This window comes from Alosa alosa, chromosome 5 (assembly GCF_017589495.1).
Source record: "Alosa alosa isolate M-15738 ecotype Scorff River chromosome 5, AALO_Geno_1.1, whole genome shotgun sequence".
In the NCBI taxonomy this organism is placed as follows: domain Eukaryota; kingdom Metazoa; phylum Chordata; class Actinopteri; order Clupeiformes; family Clupeidae; genus Alosa; species Alosa alosa.
In genome coordinates this window covers 13,909,226-13,937,161 of record NC_063193.1, presented here as the reverse complement: position 1 = coordinate 13,937,161, position 27,936 = coordinate 13,909,226, and the positions used below count along the sequence as shown (strand labels likewise).

Genomic DNA, 27,936 nt, shown 5'->3' with positions numbered 1-27,936 from the left:
TCAATGTTGCAGAACTGAAACCTTAAATTTCACCCGAAAGCCAGATATCCCTAACTTTTTGTGAGTAGGCCTAGTGTATTTACCCTTAACTGTCAAGTATAGTTATGGTATTAAAACACCAGTATGGAAGGCTTAACTGTTTAAGCATTTTAATAATATTTACCAGTGTTTAGATGAATATGAAATGTGAAACAATATGGATATTTACTATTTAACAATAACTTACTGTATTTGCTTTTCCACTCGAGCTTAAAGCACTGCTACTGAACTGACACATTGTAATTTTGATACACAGATTCAACACCACCCAGGGGTCTGATCATAAGTGAAGGAGAACCTTTCAGTATGTTCAGTTCAGTCCTGATACTAAAGATAGTAAGTGATGAAGTGTGTACGGAGCCCAGGAGGTGTCATTGCAAGATATTTTTTTGTATCGAGAGAATGTGCGCTCCTTTTACTAAATCGTGCACACGTTTTACTAAATTGTGCACTCATTTTACTAAATTGTGTTCTCAATTTAGTAAATTGTGCACACGATTTAGTAAATTGTGCACAAGATTTACTAAATAGTGTGCACATTTTACTAAATTGTGCGCTCAATTTACAACAATTAAAATGAGAGCACTATTTAGTAAAACGTGCACACAATTTACTAAATCATGCGCTCGTTTTACTAAATCTTGAGCACAATTTAGTAAATGAGTGCACAATTTAGTAAAATGAGTGCACATTTTCTGGATATATACCAAAACATATCTTGCAATGACCCCTCTAGGGTTCCGTGTGGATGCGGTCGTACTGTGAATTCACTGTAATTAGTGGCTTTCAATGAGTAACCATAGTGAACACATTGTGAAGAAATGACCTGGTAGCTGTTCAACATGCACAAGTAGGCGTATCCCTGCCAGTGAAGGAGGGAGGGTTTATCCTCATTTCTGTGTCTGTAGATGTACAACTTCCCACCTCAGTGTTCATAGCATGGCCTACTTGAATGTGAGGTTATATGCAACATCTCCACCACAAGTGTGCTCTGTGCAGTGCATCATCTGAGCAAATCCCAGCAGTGGCGATTGTCCTGAAAGAGCCCTGCTTGCTCTGAGATGAAGAATACTGGCTTTGGGGTGCATTTGGCATTTACAAAGGCACTGATGGATAGCAATGTTGCATTTTTACTGGCAGGTAACAATATTCTATCAATATTATAGATATGGTGGGTAGTTATAAGACTATTATATTTCCCAATTGACAAAATGACCTGAACCACATGTTCCTTTTAAGTAAACAAAGTGCATCTGAATTCCCGTTCATGTTTGAAGTGAGCTTGATTTAGAAAAACCACGGTGCATCTCATCTCACAACTAATGCTACCGTTGTACAGAAAACTTGGCTGGCTTCAACACAGACATGAGAACATCTCTTAAGATTGTGTATCCCTTTGGCGCCAAACCGTTTGGAGGAGCATAGTTCTTGGTGAAAGATTCCCCCACTCCAGGGTATAACGTTTGATAAAAAAAAAGCCTCTAGCAGCTTAAAGATGCCACGAAGCAGACTCTGCTGTGATGAGATGCACGTGTCTCTGAGGAGTTCAGGTTGCGCTCATGTGGAAACACGAGGGCTGTAGTGGTTAAGGGCATTTGGTAATCTCACGGCTGGGCTGAGTTCCGATATGCTCCCTCGGCCCTCTCTGCTGGCTTCTCTCCTTTTACCTGTGGGTTACCTGGTTGTTCAGGAGCCCAGGGAAAGTGTCTTCCACCTCCTCACTAAATGAACCACCTTTGGTTGAGGTGAAAAAAATAATTATTAATAACAATTTGATATTGTTAATTGTCAATCATTATTTATTATATATTTATACTATGATATGAATATGACTGAACAACATATAAGTAGGGTTTGATGATGTTTAGTTCAAACAGTAATGAAGCCATATTCGGCTGATCAGCCATCTTACCTATGTGACAGCTGTACATCCATATGCGGTGGCCGTCATAGCGACATCTGCATTTCACCAAGTTATTAGAGAAGTCTGACTCTGGAACTTCATAGTTGGGGTTGAGAACAACCTAAGGTAAAATGAAAAAGATATGAATGTGATATCAGTTTGGTGTTGCTGAGGGAACATAATTATTTTAGCAGAGAGCAGATCAGAAGCACTCAGCCCAGTTTAAATCAATGTCCATAAAAATTGAGAGCTAATTTCATTAACCATTTTGATTATTCAAAGCTGACCAGCATTCACATTAACATTTGAACAGAGAGATATTCATTTTGTATTAGAGGGTTAAAGTGTGTCTCAGTCTCTCAGTAATACCAAAACAACACACAAGAGGGCTCTCTTTCCTCATAAAATATGGCTAGAGAGGCAATTTTAAAAAGAAGAGGAATGTTTCGCCCAAATGGACTATATACTGGCAGTATTACTTTGCAGTATTTTTTACAATGAATCTCAATGTTATTGATAAGAGTACCTATAAAGACCGATAAGTGTACCTATATCTTATGTTCAACTCTATTTAGAATGGTAGACTTGACTGTTTGAATTATCTCTACCAGTGTTATCTGGTTATTGATCTGATAATGAAATGTATCAATATGAAATGTAATACTAACTATACTATGTGATTTAATCCATTAGGAAACATAATATTCTTGTGAGTAATGCAACAATGGTTCAATTGAGCATAGCTTATGCACACTGCATTTGTGAAATACTGTGTATGTGGCAATACAGCATATTTTGTAGGTTTTATAATGGCCTGTGGTGATGGAGGTATTTACTTTGTTTCACCTTTTACTGTGTAAGGTGATGCAAATTGGACTCCAGTGTAGCTGTTGGAAAGTTAAAATATGCTGAACTGTTAAGTTAGCCAAAAAACACTGCTGTCAAAGCTACAACAAAGAATATAAATATATTACCTGGAATATATAATCTCCCGGCTTGATATCTGTAATGTCCACCCACTGGCAGTCAATATCATGTCTGTAGGTATCCCAGCAGCCAACTGTGATGCCCTGGTCACCAAAGTTTGCACACTCATACCTCTTCTCAATGCCTGTAAAACAACATTATCAGTGTTATCTTGTGTAATTATCATCCTATCTACCGATTCTGTACATTTCAGAGCTGTACTGTCTGATTACATTATGTTACATTTAATGAGGCATTATTAATGTACTTCTTTACAGAAAAAAAGTTCCTATAGTATATTAGGTAACACTTTATTTTAATGTGTCGCTGTTACAGTGTACTTACCTAATTAGGTACAGTGGTACAACCTGTGTAACAACATGTACTATCAGGTACTATCATTGTACTTGAGTAGCAAGAGTAACAAGGTTGTAGCAGCACAGCTGTTACATGTACACTGAAGACAATGAGGCCTTGACTGGAGCTTTGTATATCAAATCTATCATGACCAGATTTACCCCATCCAGCAGGTCTCAGGTCAGCTCTTTGCCTCTGATGAAAATTTAGGCAAATTGGCAAAGTTTTGTAAAAGCACTCAGTATTACAATGTAACAACTATATGTAGGTACCCACAAATACATAATGCAAGTACAATGATAGTACCTGATAGTACATGTTGTTACACAGGTTGTACCACTGTACCTAATTAGGTAGGTACACTGTAACAGCGACACATTAAAATAAAGTGTTACCGTATATTATATAAAGTGTCAACTCCTGAAACCATGTCATCCGTTTTCTTCTCTTCCCTGTGCGGTCTCTTTATTTGTGCCGGGACCTTCTTAAAGAAACTGACCCAATAGTGTACAGAGCGTCCCCTCACCTTCGTCACACTCAGAGTCCTCCAGGCAGAAGCTGGCCTTGTGTCCCTCTGCCACCTTGGTGCCATTTAGACTCAGGAGGTCATAGTGGGTGAACACTTCCATGCTGTGATAATGTCTAAAGAACAACGTCACATATACAATAGATTTATATGCCGACTTATGAAACAAGTCTTCAAATAAATTGAAGTAGTCTGTAGCTGCTCAGTTAACACAACATATCATTTCTCCTTTGTAGATGCCAATTGGATTCTAGAATGTCTCAAAGAGAATGGTGAAACCCCAAATTATCTACTTTTAGATTTGCTCTATATTATAATCTGCTATGGCCCCTGAACATGTATGCCATCCAGCAGTAGCCATGAAGTCGACAGGGCACACAGCTGCAGCTTTTCAATTACAAGGCAAGGATACAGTACAGGGAAAATGGCATCAGATTAAAGTTATCCCAAACATGTCCCATTTCTGTTCAAGTCAAACTTTTATTTTTTAAGTCTTGTTGTTATGTTTGCCTTTATGCTAGCAATATGTCTTCGTAACAATGTAGTGACAGTTCTTTTCTCACCAATAAAGCATGTAATAGTACCACATACAGTATGCATACACACACATAGTTCTTGTATTAAATGAGCTAGCTAGCATGCCTGGATCATGTCTCAAACTTGCCTGTGGCAGTCATGCCAGACCCAGGACTCTCGGTTCAGTTTGGGCCGGAAGTCGGACTGGCCGTTGTTGTGGATCTGTGAGGAGAAGCGCAGCAGGCGACGGAAGGAGTTAGCCGGAGTGGAACTGGCCGTGGTGGCCAGGCAGTTCTCCTCGTAGGCACACTGGAGCATGAACATGGGCCGGTCTTCCAGGTACGTGGTCTCCTCCACCACCTGGGGGTTCAGCACCAGGTCTGGGGCCGCTGGGAAGGGGGGTGGGGTGAAGTGAAAAGAAGGACTACCAGTAGTACCAGACTACCACTAAAATGTCTACCAGTGTTTGCCAGGGTCATTCAACAATGCAATACTGCCCAGATTAAGGTGTACTGCATGGTGTACTGTCACACCGGTGTGACCGGAATATCAGAAAATTAACGTTCTAAAGAATAACATTGAATTCACCATAGAGTTTTAGAACCTTGAATTGTTGCGAAACAGAATCTTATGTTAGAATGTTCAAAACCCACATCTTTAAGGGTTAAAGATCAACTCCATTAGTGATATGTCTTCATTTATATATTATTTGTCTTTTAGCTATTTAGCTGACACTTTTATCCAGACTAATTTTACATTGACTACTTTACTACCCCAGGCAATTTGGGGTTTGTCTTACTCAGGGAGTCAAAGGTGATAGCTCCAGGGATCAAACTGACAATCCTCTGGTGTTCAACTTGGCAGGCCAGATTCCTAACCACAAACGGCTACCACCACCACCACTAAATGACAAATAATGTTTTAATCTAATCACCATTCACACGTGTATGATTGTTGTGCAGTTTAAACAGTGCTGTATCACAAAGCTCACTTTCAGAACAGGAGACGCCGGCGGCGTAGCGTCCTCCTCCTCGGGGACAGCTGAGATATTCTCCATGATGGAGGCAGTGAGACAGGCTCATCTCCGTCCCTGAACACCGCACACCACTCATCACCACCGCATCGTTACTAACCAGCCCCATCCAGTACCACGACTCCTAGCAACCAAAAACAAGACAAGAAAGTGCCCTGAATTAGTCTGATGTATACTACACACACCATTCATTTGAGTGTTTTCCTCTTGTTGTTATTTCTTCATTTAAGAAGACCTTTTTTGTTGCAAGGAGGCAAGATGGTGAAGAAAGAATGACTGTTTGATTTAACGTGTTTGACCAGAGGAGGGAGCTCTGCTAGTATTTAATGTGTTTGTCCAGGAGGGAGCTCTGCTGGTATTTTTCCAAGCAGGCACCACTCAGCTCATTCCTTTGTTCTAAGAGCTCAGGTTTGGTCACTGGGCTGGTCCAAAGCCCACATTAGAAATATGAAATTGTCTGTGTATATAAAACATTGTTATCTAAATACTGAAAATGACATAACTTCCATGAGAAACACAGCCAATCAAAACACCAGCTGTTCTCCACAGCAAATGTGTTTACTTAGATGTTTATATAAAGAGGGAGGAAATACAGTATTTCCAAGCTTTTAAGCAACTTTCTGCCTTGAGTGGTAATATTATCATGTTCAACCACAATTTGTACTGACATCACTGACTCTTGTACTGATTATACATCAGCTGTGGACTGACTAGCCATCATTAAATCTAACTGAAGCCAACAGCCCTCTGATAATTTCCACTCAGAAAACCCATTTATTTATCCACATCCTTAGTGTATAGAAATTTCCAACCTGTGCGACTGACAGTCACTGCTATTACAGCTATCAAGCCATCCATTAAACTCCCTATTTGACATACCATGTAATTATGCCTTTGAACACACACAAGCACTGCTACCTATAAATACTCCCAAGGTAGAGTCACAATGTTAGCAAACTAAATGGGAGTATTTTGTCACCCGTAGCAACCACACACACCCCCACACACACACACACACACACCCTATGTGCATTACTGTAGACTGTAGACAAGGTTAAACACACTGACCTCTAGGAAACAGGCTGTTTTCAGCATTGCTCTGAGAAAATAAACAACTTTAAAACTGTGAATGTTTATCATTTGGGAACAGAACTTTGCAAGCAGACTGTCCAGACAGGATGACTTTGTATTTTTTTGCATTAAAAACATAACTCATATCAATCAAATCCACAGGGAAATATTGAGGCAGCAGTCATATTATTTTGACTTTCAACACCTGGAAAAATATCCACCAGTCCTCCCTACACCTCTGATTTGAAAAACAGACTTTCCTTGTAGCGCATCCTGCTTCAGGTACCGATTACACCCAAAATGGCTAGAAGAGTTTGAATGAGTTTGAATGTCCTTTAATGAGCAGCAGAGGAGTCTTAATATGGACAATAATCAAAGAGGGAAATGATCCGACTTCATGCTGGCACTGAAGTCAATTGCCTGAAGGCTGTAACGTGACTATTTTCCACTGCACAAAGCAGCCAGTTCAACCACCCCCCCAGACCTTCATCTGCTGGAAAACCACAGCCCATCTGGTGAATTACATCACTAGTCATTTATAGAGAGGCTCAGTGAGCAGCTTCAGATCTTTCCTCAACCAAGCAACAGCCTCCTGTTCTAGTGGTTTTCAAGTGCTAATATAATTAGCAACTCCAAGTGAATGAGTATTCTAAAGGCTCCAGACGTTTATGCCTGTTTTTTTTTTTATTATTATTAATCTTGTATATTTTGCATGTGAACATATTTTCATTCTTGACGATTTAGCAATGATAGGAAAGCTTAAGTTTAAAGATGCCTTCAAAAGCTGTGAGAGAGTGAGGAAAGGGGATAAAACACTGCCCAGTATAAATTGAGCACAGCGTTAGTTCTGGCAGGCCACGGAGTCAAGCCAAGCTGTCAGCTGACAGCTCAGCTGGTTGATCAGCTGGCCTGTCAGCTGAGAGTACCCTTAGCTCGTCATTGGCTGAGAGGCGATTAGGCCCTACTTTTAAGCTGCTCTAACATGGCTGGGCTTGCCGTTCCCTTTGCAAGCCACTCCGCTACCCACCTCCACCCCCAACTCCACCTGATTGGTTATTGTCTTATTCAATGTTGTTGTCATTGATGCTTGCTCTGTTCTGTATTCCTTATGGGGGATCTACCTTGCTGCTCTCCCTGCCTTAGGCTTTCTGTGTTGGCACACAGAAGGGTAAGGAGGTCCCAGAACAGAGCCATACCGCCAAATGTAACTTATTACATATCAATAAACTATTTTGACTAAAGTGGTCCTGACTGAACTGCTTTTATGGCCACATCAGTAAACGATTCAACTCATCGGAGTCTTTACATCTCTGGGCCACTCACCTGGAAGGCACTGCTGGCGAAACCCAGGCCCAGCTGCCGGCACACCACCATGGCCTCCATGGTGCCCCAGCCCTCACTGCACACGGTGCCCCACACCAGAGAGCCGTTCTTCTCCACTAACACCTCCACACGGCCTTCAAACGGGCTCCGTCCACCGCTGAGGCGAAGCTGGACAGGGGAAACCGAAAGAGAGTGGTCACTCACTACAGTTATGCCATTGACTAATGGAAAACTACAGACAGGCATAACTAGAAGCCTTGGCATTTCAAACTGCACATTATGCACAATATAATCAAACTTCAAAATAGAATAGACAGCACAGTTATTTTCAGTCTATTCTATTCTACAAGTTATTTAACTAGCAAATGACTAGCATTATTTCAGTGTTTCCCCTACAGTGTATTTAACAGCGGCGCAGCGCCGCCGCAACATAATATCACCAGATTCACTTAACACACTGTAAAAGCACAACGGCCAACGTCATCTCGAAATTGTTTTCTGAAAGTCTTGAGTAAGTTAAGTGCATCAAATCCGCACTTAGCCTCTCATTATTCAGGACATATATGCGGCATGATGTGTCCGGTGATTACAAGCCCAAAGACAAGTCTGCAGCCCATATGGCTAGCCTACGTTCTGAACACGGTTACATTGTTTAGCTATCCGACTGATGGGGTCTTGCTCCGCCACAGTGTAGCCTATGGTGTCATCGTTCACTTGTAGGTTACACAATAAATAGCCTACTTATAGGCCTGGTGACAATAAAAATGATATTAGTTATATTTCATCACGGCTGTTTGTATGCCGTGAATTTGCTTGTAGCCTATGCCATATGTTAAGCTTGAACAATTCCTCTGATCCAAAGCCTGCTTTGACACATTGACACTAATGTGAAACATGCATCCTCCTCTCCTAGCCTACATCAAATAAAAGAAACCAATTCATGATTACCAAATGAATTTAACATGGGGGGAAAAAAAAAAGTTTGTTGCGATTTAGCCTACTGTTGTGATGCGGTTCTTTCTGCTTTCTGCTGATTGGATTTGTCAACGGAGCAAGAGTTCTCGTTTCCCCAAAGATGAGCCTCAATGAACATTCAAATTAAAAACGTAAGTAATGCAATAGAGTAAACCAATGTGCTACAAGGTGTATGGTCTTAACGTTAATTGTAGCCTAGACTTGTAACGTTAGCGTGGGGGCTACATGTAATGTTTGCATGGGAAAGCTAGGCTTAACACAGTTTAAACTTTCTGATAGTTAAAGGAAATATGGGCATATGTTGGCATATACTTATAGCCTAAATTCTGTCCACTTAGCTATAATAGGCTATCACAAACAGACCTTTTCTACGCTTATGCATTAGACATAGGAGCCTACATTCTCTTATCAGAAAGACGCGTTCTCATAACTTCAGCGTTCTCTTGACGGTGAGACGAACGGTCGCACTTCAATCAAGTAGCCTAGGTCCTTTTCGAAGTTAATTGTGAGTGAGTTGTATGGTAACTGTGGGAGTGATGTAGAAGAAAAGTGAGTATTTACTTTTTTTATAATGGGTTTGTTGTTTTGGGACTGAGAAATAGACTACAAGGAGAGCATCTGGCTACGTGCATGCGTGTCAGCATTAATGGCCCCCCAACAATTCAATTAAATTACCAAAGAGCCTTAGAGATGTTCTTTGAAAAGCCCAGAAAAATTAAGTGCTCGCAGATTGGGTGTGGCCTTTGCCATTAAGACAAATTTAAATACATTGTAAATAATCTTTTTCTGGGTTGTGCCATTTCATTTTTCTTCTATCATTTTTAACCAATAATGTAAAAGAAAGCTGAAAATGTCCACAAAAGAAACACGAAGGTATGATATAAAAAAAAAAATCATAAAAAAAAATGTGCAACAACCCCAAGTAATAGCACCGCTGCTGGAAAAATTTCTAGGGGAAACACTGTATTTCATTTTCAGTCAAATAGCGGTGACTTTGAGGCAGGGTGTTTTGGATGAAAGAGTCCTCTGGAAGAGTAAGCTCTGGGATCTGTTGCATGTTGCATGTTGCATGCTGCATGCGGTGTCAGTTGACTTACCCTTTGTTGAAAGCCCATGGCAGGGACATTGCACCGTACACCTGCATCCTCTTCATGACTGCATCCTGACTCGTTGTCCATAGTGAATTTGCACTCAGTGATGGACTTCTCAAAGCCTGTGCAAGCAACCTCGTTCAAGTGAACGGGGCCCATCCCTGGAAAAGAGTGAGTGCACACTTCTGTTAGGCTCAAAGACACTTTAGGCAGAACTGGACAAAGTACAACCCCAAAACAGAAAAAATTGGGACATTGTGTAAAATGCAAATAAAAAACACAATGTCATTATATATATATAATAGTCTCGTAAACCCATATTTAACAACAAAAAGGACACAGGCAACATAACAAATGTTGAAAATGAAAATTTGGACTATTTCATGGAAAATATATGTACATTTTTAATTTGATGCCAGCAACAGGTTTCAAAAAAGTTGGGACGGGCGCATGTTTACCAATGTGCTGCTTCACCTCTTTTCACAAAATTCTGTAAATGTTTAGGAACGGAGACCATTTGCTAGAGTTTTGAGAATGAAATGTTGTCCCATTACTCCCTGATACAGGATTTCAGTTGCTCAACAGTATGGGGTATTCTAAGTCATGTTTTTCATTCCATTATGCACTTACCGTAATTTGACTAATCTGGAGTGCAGACTGTCCATTTTAGCACCTGGACTCTTCCTCAATGGGAAATACTATTTATGTTCTTTTAATATGTGCAGAATTCATTTTGGCATTGTTTTCCTGAAATATATGGTATTTTCCTGAGATATTCATTGCCTGGATGTCAGCATATGTTGCTCAAAACCTGTATACATCATTCAGAATTGATTGTGCTTTGCCAAATGTGCAAGATGCCCATGCTGTGGGCACTAATGGTCCTCCACACAGTCATAGATGTTGGGTTTCGAACTGAGCACTAAAACAAGTTGGATAGGTTGGATACTTGGATAGGCCCTCTCATCTTTAGCCCAGATGAGTCCATGATTTCCAAAAAGCATGGCAAATTTTGATTGGTCTAACCACAGGACCTTTTTTCATGTTACCTCCGTTAATTTTAAACAAGCTCAGGCCCAGATAAGATGGTGGTATTTTCTGTTTTATGTCTCAATACAAATTTGGCTGTTTTGGTTATTACAATTTTGGCTGCAGTTTTTGAATTGAGTATCATACTGTGCACATAGACAATGGTTATCAGAGGTTTTCCTAAGCCCATACAATAACAGTGCCGTCTGAGGTCCAAAAGACCATGCCATCCGATTTGTTTTTCAGCTCTTTCCCTCATTTGCAAAGATTTCTCTGGATTCTCTGAATGTTTTAATAATGTTATGTCCAGTAGATGATGAACTCACCAAATACTTCACAATTTCATGTTAAAGGTGTTCTAAGTGATGCTGGGTATCGTTGACTTTCAAACAAAACAGAGCTAGCTCGCCACTTCCTCCCCCTCCCTCCCGTGCTGCTCCTGTGCAATTGAAACTCCCCTAAACCTGGAGCCTGTGCTGTCCACAGAGATTTTCAGTGTATTCAGGACAGACAGCTAGCAGATGGTTAGGTGACGTTTGCAGTAAGTGACATAAAATGTTTTAGCCTAAAAAATGTGTGGCATTGCTTAGAGCACCTTTAAGAAGCATTACAAATACATTGTTTCATCATTTGTGCACACAGGTGTGATGAATGAATGATGTGATGAATACCCCTACATCTTTACTTCTAAGAGACTCTCTGGGATGCTTTTTTTCATACCCAATTGTATTGCCAGTTACCTTAATTAGTTGTGAAACATTCCTCCTTTTGTTTTCTTTATCATTACACAACTTTTCCAGCATTTTGTTAACCCCATCTTTTTTGAAACATATTGCTGGTATCAAATTCAAAGTTAACATATACGTATTTTCCATGAAACAGTAAAATTTGTCATTTTCAACATTTGATATGTTGTCTGTGTCTTTTTTGCAATTAAATATGAGTTCAAGAGATTTGCAGATTATTACATTCTGTTTTATTCACATTTTACACAACGTCCCAACTGTTTCTGTTTTGGGGTTGTAGAAGAATGATCTCCATCACATCATATGAATGAGATACTTCCACTAGCTCAATTACTTTCTCTAGTGACGAAATGTGACACATGACATGGCATAGTATGACATAGGCTCACTGACACCCTCCCCATGCCATTATCTGAAGTTCCCTGAAAGTATGGAGAGGACACTGTCAATTGCCAAGACCCAATCCCAATCCAGGACTGTATTCAAGAGACATTCCTCATTCAACTCAATTCAATAAAGCTCCATAATATTTCAGCAATCTTCTCCCAATATGATCTCATTCTTTTCTGTCCCATTACGTTCCCAAAACCCTTGGGGAAATTATAACTGACAAGTAACAACATAGCATGACATACACCTTATCATCATAGCATGACTGATGTAAAGGATGCCATTTCATGGTTCCAGCTGACAACTGTACACTGAGTACTACAGTGTGAAAGTAAACCACCCAAAACAATATTTGCCTTTCCCCCCAGAAACATCTGTCTTTCTAAAATTGCACCTTCTGTTTGCAAGCATAGAATTCCAGAGGAATTTACAACCACTCAAAAAAAGGCTTGTCAGCATAACTGTCCACTCTGACAGCATCATCTCAAAGTATGTCATTTCAGCGGCTGAGGCTGTAGTTTTTCACTTTCCATTACTGCTGAAAGCTGTGAGGTGGTCTAAGACCCCTGCGGAGACAGTTTGACACTTTATAAAATGCATTGAATGCCCCCCACACAGGACCTTCACTGGGCACACTGTACCATCTCCGCTTATCCGTGTTTTAATATTTTAAAAAATAAACTAACATGCAACACATCAACATGCTTACAATGAAAACAAACAACATGCAGATACTAGTATATCATCAATATACCAAAGTATGACTTATTCCAGGCAAAGAAAAATGTCCATGTCTGTGCTTGCCTCAATCTTGTAATATGAACAAACTGGAGCTTGGACGCCAGCAGGGAAGACTTCTGAGTGAGCCTTGTCTTCTCCTTCCAATATGAACAAACATCTCTGAGCTTTAGCTTGAATCAAGCTCAGGCTGGTTCAGGCCTGTAGCGGGGCAGTTAGTAAATCCAGCACTGGCCTCTTGGCAGATCAACTCACCCTGTCCAAGGCGTCCACCAGAGAGGGCCTCCTTGGCACTGCCGAATCCCAGCTCTCGGCACACAACCGTGGCGGCCATGAGGTTCCAGTTGTCATCACAGATGGTGCCCCATTCGCCGCTTCTCAGGACCTCCACACGGCCCTCTCCAACTACCGCCCCACCTCTCAGACGCACCAACGATTGCTGAAAGAGAACACATATGTAACCACTCAAGAAAAGGTGAATAGCAACCAAATTATCTACCAGTATTCATAATTATTTGCAGTTTGCCATTTTCCAAAGTGTCGGTCATTTCCAAGATTAATTATTTATTGTAGTCACTGCCATGTATCTTGTAGTTGAAGTCAGTACAATTACAGTCTCTCACTCCAGAGGTTTAGTGAGATCTAGTGACCTGAATGCTATGTGGAAATGTGCTTTTCATTTGGAATGAGTTGACAGGTTGTAGTTGCATGTTTGGCTTTGAATAAAACTCTTGACCATGTTTAGTGTTTGTTAATGAACCTAAGGAAAAAGGAAAAAATGCAGGCCACATCGTAAATTACAGAGGTTGAGAACGTAACGACACATAATTGGTGCTGCCAAGGGCAAACACTGACATCAGTGTTTGTAATTGCCAACTAATGAGAACACTGTACTCAATTCAATTCAGTTTTATACATATGAACATGTCTTAAGGCAGTTTACAGAGCCCAACTTGAACATATCCCCCTAGAGCAAGGACAGGATAAAACATCTTGAGCAGAGCCATGGCTCAGAGGTTGGGGGAAGGTGTGTATGTGGTGTGTGTGTGTTTGTGTGTGTGTGTGAGGGGTGGTATATCTGCTTGAGGTCGCTTCACCAAAATGCCTTTCACGAGGCATTTCACTATATATTCAAACCTCAGAGAAAATGATGGCTTGAGTTCAGCCTTTCATCTTTCACAACAGAAAACCATGGCTTTAGTTCAGTAGCAATGATAAATCAGCAGAGCAGGATGCACCTGGAACCAATGAGTTTATATACAATATGAGAAGAGGCACTGAGCATGTTTATCCTCTATTATCAGCTAGCTGCCGTGAAGGGGCCACCATGCTTTCAGCACTGGAACTTGTGATTTACACAGGACAGAGTGAGATCACCACAAGGGGAAAAAGCCTGTCAGTGTAGAGACCCACACACACACAAAATGTTCTAGTCAGAGAGCCATAAACATCTTCATCCAAGCTAATCTTGCACAATTTACTCTCAAATTTCCATTTCACATGATGTTAGAACAAGTAAGCCTGGTAAAGGCAAGATAAGACATCTAAAGAATGCTCACACGCTTTTCACAATCTGGGCTAGCCTCTCAGAGAACTCAGAGGAGGAAAACAAGAGAGCTGCGGAAGGACTAATGAGATAATTTATTTGTCATTTGCCCCTAGGGTGTGTGTGTGTGTGTGTGTGTGTGTGTGGGGGGGGGGTCTGTGGTAGGGGGAGAGTAGCATACTCGCTGGAGCAATAAAAGTGACAAAGTCATGGGATCCCTACCTCCTGCCTGAAGGCTTTCCTGAAGCCCGTCATGGGAGTTGGGGCGAAGGAGCGGCCAGGGACGCAGCTCACCACCACGGGGAGGCCCTGTCCGCATGTGTTGTTGCCCTTGGTGGCGAGGGCCTGACCCAGAGTGCAGCCTGAGAGGTGGGCCTCGTTCCCAGTGCAGTTGACGGCGTAATCCCAATAGGCTGGCTTCCTCCTGCGGGCAAACATCCTGGGAAGAAACGGGGAAACCCACAGTAAAGAATCTGAGGCCATGCAGTTTCACTAAATTACAATTATGTCGTTAAGTTGTTTCTGTCAGATTGGTCATGTTACCTTCTTTTAATTGACTCCCTTTGATTTCATTTAAAGACTATACAAATGACTACAGCATTATAGTGGGGCTTGTTAGCGTAGTCAATTCTGAGCTGGTACTGTTTTTTTAGACCATGACTTGTGCAGGAAGATCTTTTTTTCCTGATTACGTGTCAGAGTGCAAGTTAGGTTGAGCGTGGTTTTCAAGACCTCCAGGCAAGATTTTACAGGCGATGTGAGCAGTACAGCATGTACCGCAAACAGTCTGCTGTCTGAGGTATAGGGGGGAAACACATATTAAAAATGAAGCCCAACATTTGTTTTCAATTTGGACCAGGAGTAAAAAAAAAATGTCTCGTGCTGGCAATCAACCAGCATCAATCTCAAAAACAAACTGCCGAGGGAAACATGGCAGGAAGAAAGAGTACATTTAGGAGCGACCCCATCTTTCCCACTTGCTTGATTTGGGTAACAGATGCTTAACACTATTTGATCCTGAAGCATTCCTAATCTCCAAAAACATTCTTTTCATCACACGCCTCGGATAGGGAACAAAAAAAAAAAAAAAAAAAAAAAAAAAAAAACACTCAGTGAAAGTGACTTTTTCCCTGCAAGGGAGCCGATAAAATTGAAATCAAATAAATCACAAATCTTCGCTACATTGCACATCAATGGTTCTTGAGCATAAAACCGGGCCGCGACTGCTGGAGGAGACTCTCATGTAATTGTCCACGTTTTATGTGCGGCATGAAACAACTGCAGAGTCTGGCAGGGAGCCCCGCCACTGTAACTGCAAACCAGCTTACAAAACCAGACCGTGCACGTTTCATGGGCATAAACATGTGCGTGAATGGACGCACGTAGCAGAAGCCTGGCGAAGACTTTAAAGGTTCTCTCTCCCCCCTTAAGCCACTTGGGTTGGTTTGTAGCCATGTTTGCAATATTTTACACCTGATGACCACCTCCCCAGAGGCTATACTGCAAACTTTTTCCTGTACATATTTTAAGCAGTAAACTGACATTTAGGTTGCTTTACATGCATCAGCCATCTACAGGTAGCCGTAGCAATACATTCAACATAGAGATTTTCCATTACAACATGACATAAGACATTTATAACACAAAGTAACAACAAATACTTTAAGCTGAATCACATGAAAGCAGATTTATTTCCAATGTGGAGAGAATAAACATTCTGCATTCTGCATAGTTAAGCTATGAGGGATGGGGCCTCTTAGCAGGGTTCACTGTACAGTGCTCCCAACAGCGTTGGCTCTGGGGCTCAGGGTATTATCTATTGTTCCGCTTACTGGCAGACTAGAAAAAGGGTCCTTCAAAAGAGATTTGACGACAAATACAGATGGAGGACTGGAAGCAACACTAAGTACTGGTAGGCTGCGCTTTGGTGATAACCTGAAGACACTATTGCTACAACAAAACACACTGATGAAGCAAAAGCCTCCTATGTCCACAATATAGAATCATGCCTACATATGTGCCTAAGCCTACACTGCATTCTTAACCCTTAAAGGTCCAGTATGTAGGAAATAATGGAAAATAAACTGTAACCATTCCAAAAATGATCACCATATGTTGTCAGAGAGTAAGGAAACACGATGAATTGAAGTAATGGCTTATTTGACAACATTACTCTAACCCGTAAAACCCATGAAAAAAATGAGTTACGGGCGGAATCTCTTGGAATTTTCGCTTATGTTTTGAACGATTAATTCTAGAATAGCGTATTAATAATGGGCTAGCGCGTCCTCCTATTTGGGTTGCCAAATTAGCAAAGGCCTGGCCAACTGTCAACAGCTGTCAGTTGTAGCCTAGTCATGAACGCCTACGAGAGGCAGGCAAATGTACACAATTAAAACGAGAAACAAATTGAGTGGACATCGGAGGAGCTTCCTGAGACGGTGACGTCTTCGTCAAACGAAGAATATAAAGTCTGACGCAGAGCTGGCCATATTTCTCCACAACAGGTAGCCTAGTCTAAACTTCATCTGCATCGCTAACTTCAGCTAAATATGTACGTTGGTTAGAGAGGTATTTTTTGTTTTCACTGCTTCCGTAATGTGTAGCTGGGTCATGGTTGGAGGTCAACTGCTGCAGGTCAACTAACGTTAGCTAAGTCTTCATTACATCTGGAAACCCAGAAGAGGCTCGCGTCTGGTAGTCTTGAGAACGTTCACCAGTGTTTTGATTTTGGCCTGCAGAACGTTCGGTAACAATCCTACAAATCGCACCTTTAAAGGTGTAGGTTTACCGTCACACCGGTGTGAAGGACTGTTGGAAAATGAACGTTCTAAAGAATATCTGGGTTCATAGAATTTTAGAACATTCAATTGTTGCGGAACAGAATCTTATGTTAGAATGTTCAAAAACCCACACCCTCCACCCACAGGGTTAAACCAAAGATCCTTTTAACCCTCTCTGGTTAAACTATCTGCAGATAATTGACCAGAGTCTTTTCAGGTGATTCTTTCAGGTACAGCAACAGCATGGTAAGGCTTCCCAGCTCTGGGCCTGACCTATGACCCTTCCTGTGTCCAATTTGCTCTGTACAAACGGTCAGCACTCACTTGTAAACTCTGGTGTTGTATCTCTTTTCCCCGGGGAAGCCGAACATGCCACAGATGACGCGGCTGTTCTTCTGCGTCCACTCCTCGTCACAGATCTGCCTCCAGCGGCCGCCGTCCTTAATCTCCACGTAGCCCTCCGTTACTGGGGTCCGCTTACGCAGCGAGGAGAGGATTGCGCGGATACGGACGTCCTCCACGTGGATGTTTAAGCTCTGCAGTCAGAACATACATTTATGTTAACATGTTTGGAGTATGCTAGTACTCTCCTAGGAATGTGAATAAATATGTGTGAATACCTCTATACATAATTACATGTGCATACTAACTGCAAATACTGCATATAACTTTACTAAAGTATTGTTTAGTGCTGCATATTAGATCATAGATGGTTAACTCATTGAGTGCCAAAAATGCATCGAGTGCCAAAAACGTAATATTACGTTTTTAGCTTTTTTTTTTTTTAAATTACGAAACTAGACACTCTAACACACCTTATATGTGATTTTGGGAACTCTGTGATGAATGGAAATGAAATATATGACGATCGAAAACTCATGAAAACGCAAAATCTGGACATTTTATCGTAACTCGGTTGCTGCTTTGGGTCGAATCAGTGACGCATGCACGTCAGGTCAAAACCAGGCCATTTTCGTGGGTCTATCACTAGGTGGCAGTTTCGCCAGGTCTCGCTGATCACTTCCCGGAAAGTTTACACAAAGTAACAGGCAAAACTTCATATTTCATGAAAGACGTTATATCTCCATTTCTAAAAAAAAACAGCGATTTTGATGAAAACTAGCCACTGTTTAGCTTGGGATTTCTCAGGAACAGAGGCGTAGAAATACACGGTTTGCACCCACCGGGAGCTTAAAGTCTCACCTTTTAATCGAGCTATTGTATGTGTTCATAGCTATAACACAGAATATGCTGTGGCTGTACAAAAATAATCAACAATGGTCTAGATTGCTGGCACTCTAGGACAAAGCTCCCGAAAACAGCTTGGCATTCAATGAGTTAAGTAAGAAGTGATTAAAACCTGGGCCCAGTTTTTGGTCTACTCTTAACACAGTTGTGATAGGCATATATGCACTGCTGACAATTTCACTGGCTCATCCCATGGTAAGAACTATTTGGTGCATGACTCTGTGTTTTGACATATTTTGCCCATTAAAACCATATGTGTGAGTACAGCACCAGAAGTATGCATGCCACAGAAAACACATCAGACAAAGCGCTCAAGTCTTTGGCTGTTTCTGTGGCAAAAATGACAAGCTAACTTGGAAGGCCGTCCGCCTCCGCAAAGTTCAGCGCGCCTACACAGGCACAGCTTCGCAAAAAGCTCTTTGGATTCTGACGGCCCGAGAAAGAGCTCGGTGAAGAAAGACTTCCCCTTGGTTGAGTCTCTGGGTTTACATGAACTACCCCCCCCCCCAAAAAAACAAAACCACATTCCTGTGCTACGTGACGGAGCAAGCCATGCTGGAGAAAACGTCTCACTGAGTGCAATTCGCTGGGCTCAGCAGAAAGAAAAAAAAAACCTGGTTCTATAACTATCTCCTTCTGCCTCCAGGTCTCCCTGTAACTAAAGAGAGAGTCTGCGCCGCTTTATAATTAAATGTATGGTTTTCCTGATGGTGGAATCAGTCCAGAGGAATGTGCGGATGCTACCAACTATGGAGCAGTAGCCTAACCGAGGAGTCCCAGTCCTGACTGCTCCTCACCACACAGACCCGGCCCAGTGGAGAAAAGGCAGTCTGGTGTTTAATAAGGGCATACAGCATTTTACAAAACCTGAAGGCTCTCATCCATTTCCAGCAGAACATGGGCTGGGGTGGTAATAGAAGGCTGTAGATTCACTCAGACAGAGACAGAGTTACATACATAGAGATGGAGTAGAATTCTCCATTATGAGTTACTCATATAGAAGACTAAAAGTGACTTTAATTGAATGTAAAACTATGGCCAAAAGCATGTTTGACAAACAACAATAACCAACATAGCTATGTTTGGCTTGTTTGTGATTCTTGCAAACATTCTGTCAAACGAAAGACAAGGCACTGGAGTGAACTTTCCAGACAAGTAATGTTCTGAAAGGCTAAATCTAACTTTGTGGTTGTGTACCGAATACAAAAATCAACATTTGTTTTTGTTCTGGGAGGAGTCCTGCTTGGACTACGAGAACTCTGTGCTATTTAGCTTATCCAGACAATGTGTGGGCTAAGTATACAGTATGTCTTGGACGCCTGACACCAGTGAAATCATACATTTGGACAGACAGAAGCCTCTCAGGTTGTATGGCTTGATTATGGCTCACGGCTCTTGTCACATGTGTCTGACAAAACAACAGAAGCATGGTAACGGCATATGACTTCTGAAATATGATGCTTCTCCATCAAGGAAAAAGCTTGTTGGACAGTGGAGAATAAAGGGGTGGTGGTGGTGGGGGTCAATGTTGGGGGTTGGGTTAAGACAGCTGGAGTATCAATTTGTTAGGGGGAACACTTTCCTGAGGAAGCAGCGTCACTCTGGAAACTTGCAAAAGCTCTTACTTAACAGAGCCCTCCTACAACTTAGAAAACACAAGGAGCCATAGGCACAAGTGGTGAACCAACAGATGGTCCCAGGTCAAAGCATCATGTGAAGTTTACATCTGCATGGCTTATTTTTTATTTATTTATTTATCATTACAGACAGACATAAACAGCTGACAACTTTTGCATTTGTCAACAGTTTGGAGTCGTTAACGGCTGTTACGCTAAAGATGGGATTTGGCATAGTAATGTGAAGTTCTGCCCCATTACATAATCAAAACAGGGAAGTGAATGTTAAAAGAAAAGGGACTTCAGAGGCCACATGAATCACATACTGTACTATAAGTTACTGTATCTTGTCTTAAGTTCTTGCATTAGCTCTTGCTGTCAATTATGTCTGTGGGTTGAGGTTTGAACAGTTAGATCCCCCCTCTGTATCCTCATCTGGCGAGAATAAAACATTCTCAAAGAAGTCTAATGCATTTCCTTGCCAGTGAAAACAATGGTGCACAGATCAAGCAACACATGGTTTTGATGAACACACTGACCCTCAATCAGATCCAAAAAATCCCAAGAAGTTGCTCATATTTCCACTTACATACTCAAAGGACAGGAACAAGACCGGTCAGTTCAATCTACACGTCACCCTTCCACCTGCATCATAAACCAATGACAACCAGCGTCAAGTGCTCCTTTATTTTAATCCATAACAAAAATGCTACACATTCAGTATGCTGTACTGGTTGTCTCTGCAACCCCCGTGTGTCTCTTGTGTACGTCTGCTAATCAGTGTTACAGTGGCCATTCAGGCACCACGCCCTCCTCTGGTGCCACAGCATGCGTTGAGTGCTCACACGTGTTGGACAGGACCCAGACCTACAGTATGTTGTTGTTTGGTCACCCGCAGCACAAATGGATAATGATGATCTCTTTACCGAAATAGCCAACTTTAATGAAAATGAGGCTTTGAGCTCTGAGACTTGTTCTCACGCAATTAAATGCTGTAAAAAAGCAGGGCCTGACAAACAAACAGAAAACTCTTTAAAGAAAAATATTTTTGAAGACAGGCTCAGGAGATAATCGTCCGAGTAGGACTGTGTATTGCTGGCACAGCCTTGAGATGAGAGATTAGTGATCCTTAGAGGCTAAGCTTCAGAGACTGGTAGAAGGACATGCCATCCCATGTTATTCTATCTCTGTGGGGTGGCATGACATGAAGTTTTGTAGACATGCAACGGATGAGAAAACTGAGGCCAATCTCAAAGGCAGAAACAACTCAAACACAAGCTACTTTCCTTTAAAGGAGATTTACGGTGTGATATTGACCTAAAGTGTATTGAAACATAATACCGAGTGTGAACGTTGTCTCATAGCCCATCTGGGCTTGTCCCCTGCACTCCAAAAATCTGGCTTAGTTAGCCGATGCTACCAACAGCTTTTTCAATAGTGGTGCTTCGGCATCGGGCTAGCCATGCAAATAAATCACTGTTTTACACCCATTTACGAGGCTCAATGTATCTCCACACTTCATTGGTAGACTTCCGAGGGCCCTGACATTTAAACGAGACATTGAGAACTTTGAAAAAGCACTGGTAGTTTACTTACAAGACAATTTATACAGACAGTATCTTCACAAAGTTTAGCGTTTGCAGCCATCTTGAATTTAGTCACGATAAGTCGAAATGACGAAAGTAAGAATGAACAGGTATGATAAGGGATCAGATTCCAAAAATAATTCAGTGGAAATACATGGATTCCAGTTGCTGCTACTGGAAGAAACTGGAATCCATGCATTTTTATTTGCATGGCTAGCCCGATGCCGAAGCACCACTATTGAAAAAGCTGTTGGTAGCATCGGCTAACTAGCACCAGATTTTGGAGTGCAGGGGACAAGCCGAGATGGGCTATGAGACATATGTTCACACTCGGTATCATGTTTCAATACACTTTAGGTCAATATCACACCGGAATTCTCCTTTAAAGTCATTATTAAAAAGCCACCTGCTGTTTTAGGCTCAATATTGTGTCTTGGAAAGATCATGGTTCTTCTCTGGCTTCATCAATACCAGCTGACAGAACTGTGAAGTCATAGCACCAGCATGCTCACTCCTGACCCATCACAGCTGGTATGGACACACCCATCAAACCTTTCGATGCCAGTCGTTTTTTTTTTTTTTGACACCGTAGTTTATGGCACAGCGCTGACCCCTAACACATTAGGAAATTGGATGGTCTAACCTTTGACACCATGGCAAAAAAGAAATATGGCTTCTTTCATATAGTGCACAATGTATGTCTTTTAAAGGGATAACAGACATTTTTGAAAGCAATGATTTTCTCTTTCATATATCTTTACTGCTCCTTCATTATCAAGGTAATCAAGATCTGATCCAAGAATTGTACCTTTGAGATCAGGCCAAACTGATGTAAGAATGCTCTGATTTTGTCTCTGTATGTATTCTCTTGTACAATATAAGTATAAGCACAGCACAAAGTAGCTGTGGCATTCCAAGCCGAATATTGGACACAACGTTTTCACAACTCTCACTGATGGAAAAAAAATGCATTCTCCAAAATAACTCTCTATTCCTAGTTTATTCCTAGACTAATGCTTCACCAAAATGATGTTTACTCTAACTAAAATGGCTTCCTTTGTCTACATTTGGAAGAATCAGACCATTGAATATCTTGCATATGACGGGTTAGCAACCTGGAAACTGAAAGCTGCCAACAATTTCCTCCACAAACATGCAGAAGAGGACTGAGACTTGTTTACCCCAGTTTGTTGCCCAGCGTTTAGTCTTGTTAGGGAAAAAAACAGATTCCCTTGATCACCTTGAAATGCATGCATTTCATCGAAAGCCAGAATATGCAGTCCATGTGCTTATGGTGTGTGAGAGGTGTGATTGACATAACTCAATATACTACATACTACTAGACAACTAGTCATGTTTTAAAAACATTCAGATATAGATTTATAGATAGAACAATTTGGACATTTTTGTCAAGTAATGCCAAGTATGTCTTTACACTTTTTCACACACCGCATCTTGAACGCTCAATCCCAATCTTCTGACGAACTGAAAAAAAAAACCATGGCGTCAGTCAGAGTGCCGAGGCTGGTGAAAATGCCGGCTTCTCTACTCATTCCAGAACTCATCTCTACTTGCTTATCATGTGGGCTGAAACACCCACCCAGGTTCAGTGTCCCTCCTGTGGTGAGTTACATCATGAGCATTCCCAGATGATGTTCCGCCATTGCTAAGGACTTTTTTACTGCATATACAGAGCCCATGTGGGCTGGGGGTGAATGGAAAACCTGAGTCCGGCGTTCTCGGCGGATAGCACAGCTGGAGACATGCAACAGGAGCCGAATTGAGACGTCTAGACGGTTTCAGGTCTGAAGTCTTGACTCATATAATCCTATAAAAGCTACTGTTTTTTTTTTTACCAAGATCAGAAAGAGCCCACCAAAGATTCAATCATGTTTTCAGTGCTTGGTTTTGTGGTTGTCCCCTCCCAGATCAGTACTCACAACTTCAACTGCATCCATTTGCAACCTCTCCCAATGCATTCGTTCATTTCAATTCAAGTCCAAACCTTAACATAGCTTTACTTAACTTGCTTTTTACTCATTTGTGTCTTATAGTATGTAACTCTCCTTTTTCTTGTCATCTTCTCATGCTGCATGACAGCCATAATATCTCCTTTGAGAATCCCTCTACAGGGATTCTTAATTCAAGGCAAAAAATGACAAAAACAACCCCTACACACCCTGTCCCTGCTGACTGTGATAGACCCAGTTGTCATGGCTGTTTGTTTTATGGCCATTAAGAATGCGCCGATAAGAACCATGCACAACCCCAGTTCTCTGCCTCCCACTTCTTCGACACTTCCCAGGGGCACGCACAGTCACCCCTCATCAGAACCAGCTGGGTGATCAGCACAAAAATGCTTTGAGCCGCCAGAATACCTCATAATATTCAAGCGAGAAACGCTGGAGCAACACTGCATTCTGCAAGGGCCTGCACCAGTGTCCTGTATATTTAAAAGTGTATTCAATGCACCATGTGAAAGTTAAGTTCTTGTTTTATGCTGCAAAGTAGCAATGGCTTTAATTGCGAGACTGACATCTCTGTGTGAAATATAGTGGAGTACTGTGTTTGTGTTCTTTTGGAAAAGATAAAGCAACTCTGCTGTTGTCCTAAATTGCATCAGCTACAGTAATGTGTGACCATGACGACAAAAAGCAGATGTTGCAAGGCCCCAGCTATGCCGAGAGAGAGAGAGAGAGAGAGAGAAAACCAGGATATGTCTGACACAAAAAGAAGCAGTAAAAGTCTTACATCTATATTGTTGGTCAAGGTGTTGATAAACTTGAATCCTGGGATCCTCTTGTCACTGCACACAACACCCACGTCCTCAGTGTGTTTGCAATCAGACACCCCGATTCCATTAGAAGGACACTGAGCCAGGGTCTTCTCCTTCCCAGTGCAGTGGACATTGTCAAACCAGATACGCCCTAGAAAATAGACATGACATCGAGATATACAACATGAGGACTGGACTGGACATAAACAACAGCTTACAAGGGATTGTCAAAGGAGTAAGGGATAAAGTCAGCACACCCCTGATTTAAAAAGTCTCTTCTTGGGCCAATTCTATTCTCCCTTTACATGCTACCCTTAGGTTCCATCCTAAGAAATTATAATATTCCATTGCTATGCGGACAATACTCTACATGCCATTGAAACAAAAAGATTCAGACTTTTTTGTCAGAGGTCCTTGCATTTCGACCTAGTGGTGCCTAGAACCTTACATCAAGCAGCCAAAGCCCTTCACTGGCTCCCTATTCATTTTATGATTTATTTTAAAATTCTCTTATTTGTTTTTAAATCTTTAAATGGGCTTGCACCTTCTTATTTGTCAGATCTTTTAAACCCACATGCTTCATCCAGGGCACTTGACTTGACTTGACTATAAAATGATCATGTAGGGAATATTTCTATCACATGAATGACCCGTTTTTATGGTACCATTTACCACAAAATTGTTGTGCTTTTGAGACATCCATCTGAACAATGCAAGTAGCCTACTTGCCATCAGGATATAATTTGCTTGATGCTTTTTCTACATGCTCTTTGTCACTTTGTCATAATCTTTAGTACAGGTGAATGCAAACAAATCAACCTGACCTTCTCCCTTTCCATACTTGGATGATGGGGACCAGGAAACAGCCTCCACATAGCCCAGCTCCTTGCACACCACATGTGCATTATGTATGGTGAAGTCATCGTCACAGACAGTCCCCCACTCTCCTTCGTAGTACACCTCCACACGGCCCTCGTTGTGCTTGCGTTTGTCTCCCGCGAGGCGCAGCTGTATCCTGGGAGTGTCAGCAGGGAGCTCTGGGGGAGTGTAGGTCTCAACGTAGGGATCAGGGTAACCTGGTGGATAGCCTAGGTGCTCGTACTGGGCCTGGCAGAGACTCCATAAGCACATCAACTTGGCCAAGAAGCAGGGTGGTGACCAGGTAGCTGGCATAGTGGCAACCACTCAGCAATTTGATGGCTCCTTTTAACTGAAATGAGGAAGGAAATGTTGGTGAAGTGAACCATTTATTTTGTGTCAAAAGCTATTTTGTGCTCAAGACATTTCCTCACAAGTATGGTCCTAATGAAAGCGACTCTGTTTCCAAATTAAATCTGGGCTGTGTCTAAATGAAAAGGTAACATGAGTTGTCAGGTTTGGCTTGAAAAGATGCATTATGAAAGCTCTACAACAGCAGCAACAAGGTGCAGGCACACTTCAAACACAAAATAAAGCACTATTTCTCAGTATAGGACATGCGAGGGCATCAAAGTTTCCAGTGCTTTCCTCTCAAAGACAAAGAGTCATTAACTTTTTTCAATTTGAAAGAACCCCCTGGAGAACTTTGGATTAAAAATAAAATCAGAGATGCAAAAATGGTCTTTAAAGTGTTCTTTTATCAAATATGGTCTGGGCATGGAAATATGCTGACAATAAAACATATTGCCTAGCCGCTCATGGAAATTTTCCATTCTACGACACCATGCTTTTATTTTGTACTTAGATGTGGCAGTTGTTACACAAGTGACAAAATGACTGTGTTACAAAATGAATCTGGGCAATGATATGGTACTGTAAGGGTTCCGTTTCCCCACAGTATATATCAGGATCTCCTTGGACCTCTTTTCTCCTTATTCACCATACTGATGCATATGAACACTACTGAATAGGCACTTAATACACATTAAGTATTCAGTATAAGTAGTGTTCATATAAACAGTGCCTCCCTACCAACACAGTCCAATTGGTGTAATTACACCACATCTGTGTGATAAATTTAATTGAATGCACAGACTGTTATTTTTATCATATACATTTGTCGGTCACCCTAATATAGCTTGGGAAAAGCCAATCAGGTTCAGAAAGACACACATTACCAAACCTACCGGAATGAATACATTTCTAAAGGCTTTGTTAGCGGACAGGGCTGAATGGATATCAAAAGTCCAAGGTAAGTTTATGGCCTTTAGAGCCTTTCTGTCTCTCTATTGGTCGCCTGCCTTGATCACTCTAAAAGAAAAGACCTCTGTCTCAGAGAATCAGCTTGTTTGTTCCTGTCAAAGCCAAGACACATAGTTTCCACTGACCACCGTGGTAGGGGAATCTGCAGGACATCAGAGGTCATGTCGTCAGACATGTAAGTAATTGCAAAGGAGCAATGGTGACCCACAGCAACCTGGACAATTTTAAGGACATCCATCCTAAATATTTTACATGTCAACAGGAGAAAAAGAATAATTTCCTTTCTTGACAAAGTTATTGCTGACATACAGAAATTAATCCTAATTTATGTATCAGGCTATCTACTGATTAGACTTTTAAGGGAAGAGGCCTATAGGCTATATGTATGTATTAATTCATCAAGTCTTTTTGCAATCTATCTGGGCCCCTCCCCATCTCTTAACACCCTTTGCAACATCACAGAAATAAACCACAGTGGTTTGTAAGTGGTTACAGTTAAATTATTACTTGGGCAATGTGGCTATTTAAGTTGACAACTGCAGCAAACGCCTGCTAGATAGACAATTCCCCTGCATCACCGTTGTTTTGCAAAGTTATGAGACTGCACGCAAAACTAAATAATGGTATCGAAGTGAAAAGCTTATCCTTTCATTTAGATAATTTCAATAATGTAGCCTACTTGGTATTGACGTGCACATAAAAGGTCGGTACTTACAGTATTTTTCGAGACGGTTATGGTTGCAGGAAAAGGGCTGTGGATGGATGAAGGTCAGCTATAGTAATCCTTTTCCAACTTTCTTTATAACTCAAGCAATTTGAGAGAGGTCCTCGACAAAGTAACGCCTTGCAGAACTGCCCCGTAACGCCCACGATTGAAATGACCTCACTATTGTAGACTGTATTTAGATGGGGGGAAAAAATCTTACTTTTTGCATCTCCAGTTGTTTCATGTCTTATAAGACCAACGGGGACTTTTTTTAATCGTGTAGAATTAATTTAATCCTTTGCTGCAGCTTGATCGCATTTTCCATCAATGGAACACACCGTTGACCATTTATTATTTGCCCTTTGGACAGGAATCCGGACTTTGTGAGAATGGCCAGATATTGGAATGTGTTTATAGTTCTGCAGCAAATAAGCGTCAAGGTGGCTTGCAAAGTGGCACAAGATTTCAGTGGGCAACACAAAAAAAACTTAAACGCGTCGGTGCCTGGCATCGAGCCTGCACATGAGAACATTGCCACCCGGTGGAAGGAAGTTGGACGTATCAGCGGTAATTTAAAAGTCGTTCTAAGACGAAACGCAAAGGCTCGTAAACTAATAAACTGGGACAGAATTCGATTCTCTAGACTGCATTGCGTGATCAACAAGTAATGGATTTCTTGTGACTTGAAATATCAAAGAAATACTCACGAAATTAGAGATGTTTCTGACTACTTTTTTGCCTCTGTTTTTCTCCTCGACTTGAACAGCTCCGTTCTAACCATTATCAAAAAC

At 41.4% G+C, this 27,936-nt stretch overlaps 1 protein-coding gene across 2 annotated transcripts; it reads right to left on the bottom strand.

Annotated features, from left to right (window-relative positions):
- Window positions 1–699: 699 nt before the first annotated feature.
- Window positions 700–27,936, bottom strand: loxl2b (lysyl oxidase-like 2b). Of its 2 annotated transcripts, none has more exons than XM_048243047.1 (14): window positions 27,853–27,936; window positions 25,083–25,468; window positions 24,234–24,409; window positions 17,357–17,568; window positions 14,472–14,688; window positions 12,959–13,142; window positions 9,807–9,961; window positions 7,735–7,902; window positions 5,299–5,464; window positions 4,456–4,696; window positions 3,792–3,907; window positions 2,917–3,053; window positions 1,952–2,063; window positions 700–1,773 (listed from the first exon to the last, which is right to left on the bottom strand). In XM_048243047.1, the coding sequence occupies exons 2-14, from the start codon at window positions 25,429–25,431 to the stop codon at window positions 1,703–1,705; spliced, it is 2,304 nt and encodes a 767-aa protein (XP_048099004.1). In that variant the 5' UTR covers window positions 25,432–25,468; window positions 27,853–27,936; the 3' UTR covers window positions 700–1,702. The 2 variants fall into 2 exon arrangements, with proteins under 2 accessions (XP_048099004.1, XP_048099003.1); XM_048243046.1 differs by lacking the exon at window positions 27,853–27,936 and adding an exon at window positions 27,155–27,237.

What these genes read in the sequence shown, in the direction of transcription:
- loxl2b (XM_048243047.1), bottom strand. Translation starts at nt 25,431, where the DNA reads ATGCCAGCTACCTGGTCACCACCCTGCTTCTTGGCCAAGTTGATGTGC. An exon ending in TACAACACCAGAGTTTACAA is followed by an intron (nt 14,689 to 17,356) that starts GTGAGTGCTGAC and finishes GTTTCTTCCCAG; the next exon opens with GATGTTTGCCCGCAGGAGGA. An exon ending in CGGCGTCTCCTGTTCTGAAA is followed by an intron (nt 4,697 to 5,298) that starts GTGAGCTTTGTG and finishes CCCCCTTCCCAG; the next exon opens with CGGCCCCAGACCTGGTGCTG.